An 8,086-nucleotide genomic window follows, 5' to 3' on the forward strand; every position below is an offset into this window, starting at 1 on the left:
AATTCTTAAATCTGGTGGGAACGGCATCATCTCTTAAAGTGGTAATTTGACCAGTACGGTTGATATATTTTTCCAAAAAGTGATCTGAGCAAACCAGAGAGTGTTTGCTTGGAATCCAGTTTTGCCTGCGAGTGTTATTAATCCAGACTTTTCGCCGGCCCGATTCTGATGGAAATCTAGGAGCAAACGTAAAGCAAACCTCTAATTAAAATGTTTGTAAAATAGTTGTAAGATTTCTTGCCTCTAGCGGCGCAAACTGTTATGTACGGGTGCCAGGGAGATCGTCCTGGCATTGCTATTGTCACAACAATGACTTTGTGACGTAAAATCCATTGTGGTGCGAGACCGCATGGTTATTAGTTTATTAGTGTCTGTGATGTGCTGAACGCATGAAAGTGAGTTGTGATAGCTAAGTAACGTATTTCTGATTCTATTTGAATAAGAAAGTATATTGTAAATGTGCAAAAGTTGTACCTAAGTGAACTGAAACTGTGAACTTTGCGCTGAGCATTGGATTATTGTGACCCGATTAATTTACTGTGGGCAAGATTCGGCCTGCATCGATCTGTGCGACGAAGTGACTCGGTTGCATTGCTGTACGCCGGTATGTTTTAATGTAGTGGCCTGTATCTTGGTGTGTTTTTATGTGTTTTACTGATTACGACTTACGATATTTACAGTGTGAAAACCGTAATCTGTGATTTCCAACTGGGAAGTCTTATGCCTGGACCGATCAAAGTTTGGTACGTTATTTTGTTTCTCTCCTGTAAATGCGTTTTGTCGTTGTTCCTCGTTCTGACTTTTACTAGTGTTGTTATGTTTGCAGAAAACCGCGTTTATTGCGCGCGTCATTCATCTTGGTCGAAATAAAATTCTGTTGCTCGCACTGGTAGCTTGTCCAGGCGCTGCACTGAAGGTGCGACGCTACATCGTTTTCAAACTGATCAACGTGTCTTAACCAACAATGGATCCGGATGATGAAGTTATTGTTGCCGCTCACAGAAGTCTCATGGCTAAATATGTCAGAGCTGAAAGTCTGTTACTTAAACCTACCGACGCGCCTGTCGTTGAACAATTCCTTCCCGAAGTCGAAAAGGACTTTCAAAGAGTAATGTCACTGTGCGAAACAATGTCCGACGGGGACATTGTCCCAGGTAGCCGCACAAGAAAGATAGATTATATTCGAGACAAGATCGAGTTCGACGAGCGTATGGAACAATGGCTGTGTGATGTGCGGCAAAAAACTCCAGTTTCCAATGCATCTCTACCGCCATTAGTGGACAGTCCCTTTATCGTAGACGATCAAAAGAGTATAGGCTCTACGACCAGCTCCATGCGTAGCTTGAGGTTGAAAGAAAGTCAAGTTAAACTTCGGATTGCCCAAGTGACCCGGCGACAGGACGAGGAACGCAAGCAAGAGGAGGCGGCTAGAAGGAAATTAAAACAGGAACTGGCGGACCGCGAGGCAAAAGCAAAGCAAGATTTGGCCGACCACGAGGCAAAAGCAAAGCAAGATTTGGCCGACCGCGAGGCAAAAGCAAAGCAAGATTTGGCCGACCGCGAGGCAAAAGCAAAGCAAGATTTGGCCGAGTTTGCGGACCGCGAGGCAGAACTTGAGCGAGAGTTAGCAGACCGAGAGTCGCAACGAAAGTTGGAACTTGCTGAAACTGAAGCTAGAGCTTGGGAGGATGCGTCTGTAGCTGAATCCATTTGTGGTAAGCAACATCCTGGATTTTCTGGCTCGACAACAGTGCCTTTGCCGAGTAGCCCACTGGACAGCCCTGTGCATACCTACATTGACTACAAAGCGCAACCGACAGCACTTTGTAAGAATTATGCGCAAGACCAGCGATATACCGAACGCGACACTTTCGTCCAGAAATACGTTAAAGAAGAAGCAATTCCGCCTTATCAATGCCGCGCACATGAGCCGACACAACTTAAATTTGATTCCTATCAGGCGCCCCCCAAACCACTCGAAACTCGAGCGCCCCGTGCTAGCCACAACCGATACCTGGAGGTTGGTGAACGTTTTCTCCCGAAACCGATTGTAGAAAAGTTTAAAGGTGACCCCATGGACTATTGGAGCTTTATCAACCGTTAGCAACTGCATATTGCGGATAAGGTTGAATCGTTCGACCTGAAGCTAATTTATTTGTTGCAACATTGCGAAGAGCGTGTATACGAACATATGAAGCATCATTCTGCGTGTGAAAGCCCTCGAGAGGGTTACGAAATGGCTCGACGCGAATTATACGAAAGGTACGGGCAGCCCCATATAATAGCTCGGCGCTGCGAGAATTTGCTACAGGATGTCCCGAGACTAACTTCAAATGACCCAGTCGGTCTCGAGAAACTGGCCGTACTGCTCCGAAATTGCTGTGCTTCCCTGGAAAAAATGGTTGGTACGTCCATTGTAGACTCGGTGGGATTCATTTCCTCGATTGCTTACAAACTGCCACTTAAGATGCGGGAAAAATGGGTCTCTGAATCGTTGCGTGTTCAGGATAGAACAAATAATGTGGCGAGATTTGCTGACTTCGCAAAGTTTGTCATAGAGCAAAGCCGAGAAGCTAATTCGGTTTTTGGAAAGTGCTTGTTTTCTTCTCCTGTGGAAAAGGCTGACACGGCTGCACCCAGAAGACAGAAAGTATTTGCGTATAACGTAAACGTATCAGCTCCGGAGAGTGCCGCCGCAGCTGATTTCTCACGTCTGTGCACACTTTGCAAAAGGCCTCATCGAATCGACGAGTGTACACAATTTAAACGTAAATCGTACGAGGAGCGAAGAAAGTTTGCAAGAATCAAAGGGCTGTGTTACAAATGTTTGTCTCCTGGGCATTCGGTACGCGATTGTAAAGCTGAGACTAACTGCGACGAGGAAGGTTGCGACAGTGCCTATCATCACACTTTACTTCACAACCCGAAGTGGATAAGCAAACCCACAGATTCCGAGGAAGAGAGAAACGGCAATGTGGGCGAATTTCACAATGACTGCATGAATTCCGTCATCAACAGAGAAAATAGTTTGGCACGGAGACCGTCCGCTTACCTGGATATACTTCCTGTTCAAGTACGATGTGGACACAAGCTGGTGAATACATACGCCTTGATTGACTCAGGTTCTAATATGACATTTTGCGAACGTCAGTTGGCAGAGAAATTGGGTGCTAAAACAACTGCGAATGGCGTGCACTTTAAGCTAAACACATTAACCACGGATCAGCCTGTAGCCGTTGATACTACTTCTGTGTCACTATTTATTTCACCGCTAAAGGGGGGACAAGAGCTGAAACTCCCTGATGTTGTATTGGTTGATAGGATCCCCGCCAACCCTAGCCGGGTACCAGAAGCTAAAAGGCTGGAAAAGTACGAATATTTGCGCGGTGTCGACTTGCCACAAATAGAGGGTGGCGCTGTAACATTGCTGATTGGGAACGATAATGCGATCGCACACAGGTGCCTGGAGAGCCGCTTTGCGCCCAATCCACGCGAAACCCCAGATGCGGTTAGGACGCCACTGGGATGGCTATTGAAGGGCCCTTCTCTGGAGACACAAGCGTATGTGGAGGAAGAATCCAGCTTCTACTTGACGGCGTTTTCCTCAGATGTTGAAGCTGACTGTTTAGGAAACGTACTTATTAACGATGAAGGAAGCTCGTTCCCATCGCTAGAAGACGATATCGGCGATGTTGAATCTCTGATGCAATGGCTGCGCAGTCACGAGGAGGTTTATAATTTTGGGATGAAATACTCGAGGGAGGATGTAGTCGCCTACGATATGATGACGCGACTGGTAGAACGCGTCAACGGGCATTATCAGCTGCCACTTCCGTGGAAGAATGACAGTGAGGTTCTCCCAGACAGCTTGCCAATGGCCAGTGGGCGCTTGGAAGGCCTAAAGAAGCGCCTGTTGCGAAATTCTGCGATGCGCGATAAGTACATCGAGAATATGGCCACCCTGTTAGAAAAGGGTTATGCAGAACGAATTCCTGAAGACCAAGTTGGTACGAAGAATAGAGTATGGTACCTCCCACACCACCCAGTCGTCAACCCAAAGAAACCTGAAAAGGTCAGAATCGTTTTCGACTGTGCCGCGAAGTGCTCGGGTCAATCAATTAACGACAAGCTAATGAAGGGACCCGACTTGGTAAACAACCTTGTTGGCGTTTTGGCGAGGTTCCGAAAGGATCGTGTTGCAGTTGTCGCGGACATAGAGGCCATGTTCCACCAGGTGTCGGTCGCTCCCCGTGATCGCGACGCTTTAAGGTTCTTATGGTGGCCAGGAGGAGACATGTCAAAGGTGGCTACTCCGCACAGGATGAATGTACATTTGTTCGGTGCCCGCTCTTCCCCCAGCTGCGCTACGTTTTGTTTACGTGAAACTGCAAGGGAGCACGGAAAGTTCTTCGACCCCAGAGTTGCTGATGCTGTGAGATACAACTTCTATGTCGACGATTGCCTCGCGACAGCCCCTTGCGACTCAAGCGCCGTTAAGTTAGTGAAAGACTTAAAAGGCTTGCTCGCCTTGGGTGGATTCAAATTGACGAAGTGGGTTTCCACCAGCGACGCAGTCATGGAATCCGTTCCAGTCCAAGAAAGAGACAAGGCATGCCAAAACGTTTCTTTAGGGGATTGCGTGCAGCAACGTGTGTTGGGAATAAACTGGGACGTGAATGAAGATGAGTTTCAATTTAGCGTCGACCTGCCCGCTAAACCGCTGACCCGACGAGGTATGCTCTCGGTAACTAATTCCCTTTTTGACCCCCTGGGATTCGTGGCACCTGTCGTTCTGGAGGCCCGATTGATGTACCGCAATCTGTGCCAGAAGAAGTTGGACTGGGACGAGGAAGTTGGTGGAGCTGACTTGACAAAATGGAGAAAATGGTGCGGCAGCTTGGAACGTTTGCGCGCTGTCCGGATTCCCCGATGTTTTAGGCCTAAAACAACGAACGAGATAACAGGCCAACAATTGCATTTCTTTGCTGATGCCTCTACAGTTGCAAGAGGATGTGTGTGCTACCTACGGACAACGATGGAAGACGGCAGTGCACACTGCAGTTTTGTAATGGGAAGGTCGCTCTTGTCAGGTTCTGGAAAGCACACGATCCCTCGTTTGGAGTTGGAGGCGGCGCTGGATGCTGTCAAGCTTTCCAGGACAGTCAAGAAGGAGCTGTGTATGGAAAACTGCCCTTGTGTTTTTTGGAGTGATTCTACTATTGTTCTTCACAGTCTCTTTGCAGACAGCAAAAACTTTCCGGTATTTTCTCGAAACAGGCTTTCGCAGATTGAGAAATTTACGTGCGTACATGATTGGAGACACGTCCCTACCGCTTCGAACCCAGCAGACCAAGCCTCACGCGGCATGGCGGCCGACGCCTTCGTTGGGTCGAAATTATGGCAAAACGGGCCAGACTTCCTGCGATTTCCCCCGGATCAGTGGCCCAAGGGATTTGCTAAACCCGAAGTACCGGGGGGAATCTACAGCAGCTTTGATTTAAAAGAAGCAACTAACGTGTTTCTTTCAATCAGCGACTGCTCACCGACCGATAAGCTGATCAACCACTTTTCGTCGCTCTACCGTCTTAAAATCGCCACTGGATGGCTCTTGCGCGTCCGAGGATATCTTCACAAAAAGACTAAAGGGGAAACCGCTACGCTTTCTCGCTCGCCAATCACCGTAATTGAGCTACAGGACGCTGAAAAGGCACTCGTACAATACAACCAGCGGCAAGAATTCCCAAATTGGACTAAAGGAGACCTTCCCTCGCACCAAAATAAGACGTCTCAGATCTACAAGCTAAATCCCATCATGGTAGACGGCGTGTTGCGAGTAGGAGGAAGACTGGAAAACTGTTGCCTGGATTACGAGGCTAAACACCCCGCCATTATCCCACACCAATCTCACTTTACCGATCTGCTAATTGAACACTACCACAGCAAGAAAGCGGGACACTCAGGTGTCAACCATACAATGAACCTGTTATGTCAGCGCTACTGGGTTGTTAACGCGCGAGTTGCAATCCGTCGTGCCTTGCGAAAATGTCAACTTTGCCGACGACGTGATGCCAACCCAGGATCGCAGCAAATGGCCGATCTGCCGTCGGCCAGACTACAATTAAATGAGGCCCCTTTCACCCACACTGGGGTGGACTACTTTGGACCTTTCACAATTAAGATACGCCGAAGTGAAGTGAAACGCTATGGGTGCCTTTTTACGTGTATGACCAGTCGCGCCATCCACCTGGAAGTTTTCCCCGACCTTTCGACAGATGCTTTCATTAACGCTATGCGACGCTTCATTGCACGTCGCGGACCAATCAAGCACATGTATTCAGATAACGGGACAAACTTTGTCGGAGCGGAACGAGTTCTTCGAGAGTCCGTCGATGAATGGAACCAACAGCAAATACACAACTACTTAAGACAAAAGGCGGTAACTTGGCACTTTAATCCTCCTAGTGCCAGTCATTTTGGAGGTGCTTGGGAAAGGATGGTCAGATCTGTCCGCCGCATATTGATGACGCTGCTTCCAGACAAACCACTCGACGACGATTTGCTACACACTTTATTCCTTGAGGTTGAAGATATTGTGAACTCGAGGCCCCTGACTCAAGTTCAATTAGAAGTAGGAGAGGAATTACCACTTACTCCTAACCATTTGCTGAAGCTAAAGCCAACGGTCGGTTTGCCGCCAGTGAATACTTCGAAGACCGACTGCTACGCGAGACGCCGGTTTCGTGCTGTTCAGTACCTTGCTGACGAGTTCTGGCGTCGTTGGATGCAAGAATACCCTCGGACGGTCATCGCCAGACAGAAGTGGCATGAACGTAAGAAGAATTTTGCCGTTAACGACATTGTGCTGTTGGTAGACGATTCGACCCCGAGGGGGCGCTGGCCTATGGGCCGAGTTCTTAACATATTCCACGACAAAAACGGAATTGTCCGAAGCGTTGAAGTAAAGACTTCCAGCGGAGTTCTGAAGAGACCTGTTGCAAAGCTGTGCGTTATCGTTCCTGCCGAGACTGGGGGCGACGAAGAAGAAACAGAGCCAAGGATGTAGAAAATTTGGACTGTCATGAACGTTTATTTCGAGCGCGTCGGAGCCTAATGAGGCGCAAATCTTTTAATTGTTGTAAAAAATTGTAAACGCATTAACTGTAGCGTTTCCCATTTTGGTGGGGGAGGATGTAAGATTTCTTGCCTCTAGCGGCGCAAACTGTTATGTACGGGTGCCAGGGAGATCGTCCTGGCATTGCTATTGTCACAACAATGACTTTGTGACGTAAAATCCATTGTGGTGCGAGACCGCATGGTTATTAGTTTATTAGTGTCTGTGATGTGCTGAACGCATGAAAGTGAGTTGTGATAGCTAAGTAACGTATTTCTGATTCTATTTGAATAAGAAAGTATATTGTAAATGTGCAAAAGTTGTACCTAAGTGAACTGAAACTGTGAACTTTGCGCTGAGCATTGGATTATTGTGACCCGATTAATTTACTGTGGGCAAGATTCGGCCTGCATCGATCTGTGCGACGAAGTGACTCGGTTGCATTGCTGTACGCCGGTATGTTTTAATGTAGTGGCCTGTATCTTGGTGTGTTTTTATGTGTTTTACTGATTACGACTTACGATATTTACAGTGTGAAAACCGTAATCTGTGATTTCCAACTGGGAAGTCTTATGCCTGGACCGATCAAAGTTTGGTACGTTATTTTGTTTCTCTCCTGTAAATGCGTTTTGTCGTTGTTCCTCGTTCTGACTTTTACTAGTGTTGTTATGTTTGCAGAAAACCGCGTTTATTGCGCGCGTCATTCATCTTGGTCGAAATAAAATTCTGTTGCTCGCACTGGTAGCTTGTCCAGGCGCTGCACTGAAGGTGCGACGCTACAATAGTAATGAAAAAAACCTGGAGTATATCTTATGAGTTTGATATCAACTTACCACTAGCACTACAATCAACTGACCACATAACCAAGTAATTGTATAGTTATTGATCCCGCCTGGAATCGAACCACGGTCCTTTGCCGCAAAGCAAATGTGATAAAACCACTACACCACAGGATTGTACAAAATGTATACATCA

The 8,086-nt window shown here is 47.3% G+C and overlaps 2 protein-coding genes across 4 annotated transcripts; both read left to right on the forward strand.

The window, feature by feature from the left end:
• The first annotated feature begins 226 nt into the window (after positions 1-226).
• Positions 227-2,106, forward strand: LOC145224227 (uncharacterized). 2 transcript variants are annotated; one of them, XM_080090678.1, is made up of 2 exons: positions 227-743; positions 827-2,106. In XM_080090678.1, the coding sequence occupies exon 2, from the start codon at positions 965-967 to the stop codon at positions 2,102-2,104; it is 1,140 nt and encodes a 379-aa protein (XP_079946804.1). In that variant the 5' UTR covers positions 227-743; positions 827-964; the 3' UTR covers positions 2,105-2,106. The 2 variants fall into 2 exon arrangements, with proteins under 2 accessions (XP_079946804.1, XP_079946803.1); XM_080090677.1 differs by having other exon boundaries at positions 227-604; positions 681-2,106.
• A 927-nt stretch (positions 2,107-3,033) lies between these two features.
• Positions 3,034-7,849, forward strand: LOC145224226 (uncharacterized). 2 transcript variants are annotated; one of them, XM_080090675.1, is made up of 2 exons: positions 3,034-7,706; positions 7,790-7,849. In XM_080090675.1, the coding sequence occupies exon 1, from the start codon at positions 3,131-3,133 to the stop codon at positions 7,061-7,063; it is 3,933 nt and encodes a 1,310-aa protein (XP_079946801.1). In that variant the 5' UTR covers positions 3,034-3,130; the 3' UTR covers positions 7,064-7,706; positions 7,790-7,849. The 2 variants fall into 2 exon arrangements, with proteins under 2 accessions (XP_079946801.1, XP_079946800.1); XM_080090674.1 differs by having other exon boundaries at positions 3,034-7,567; positions 7,644-7,849.
• The last annotated feature ends 237 nt before the right edge of the window (positions 7,850-8,086 follow it).

Source organism: Phallusia mammillata, chromosome 4, assembly GCF_965637545.1.
Source record: "Phallusia mammillata chromosome 4, kaPhaMamm4.hap1.1, whole genome shotgun sequence".
Taxonomy (NCBI): domain Eukaryota; kingdom Metazoa; phylum Chordata; class Ascidiacea; order Phlebobranchia; family Ascidiidae; genus Phallusia; species Phallusia mammillata.

Coding starts and splice junctions, on each gene's coding strand:
- LOC145224227 (XM_080090678.1), top strand. CDS start 965: ATGGATCCGGATGATGAAGTTATTGTTGCCGCTCACAGAAGTCTCATG.
- LOC145224226 (XM_080090675.1), top strand. CDS start 3,131: ATGACATTTTGCGAACGTCAGTTGGCAGAGAAATTGGGTGCTAAAACA.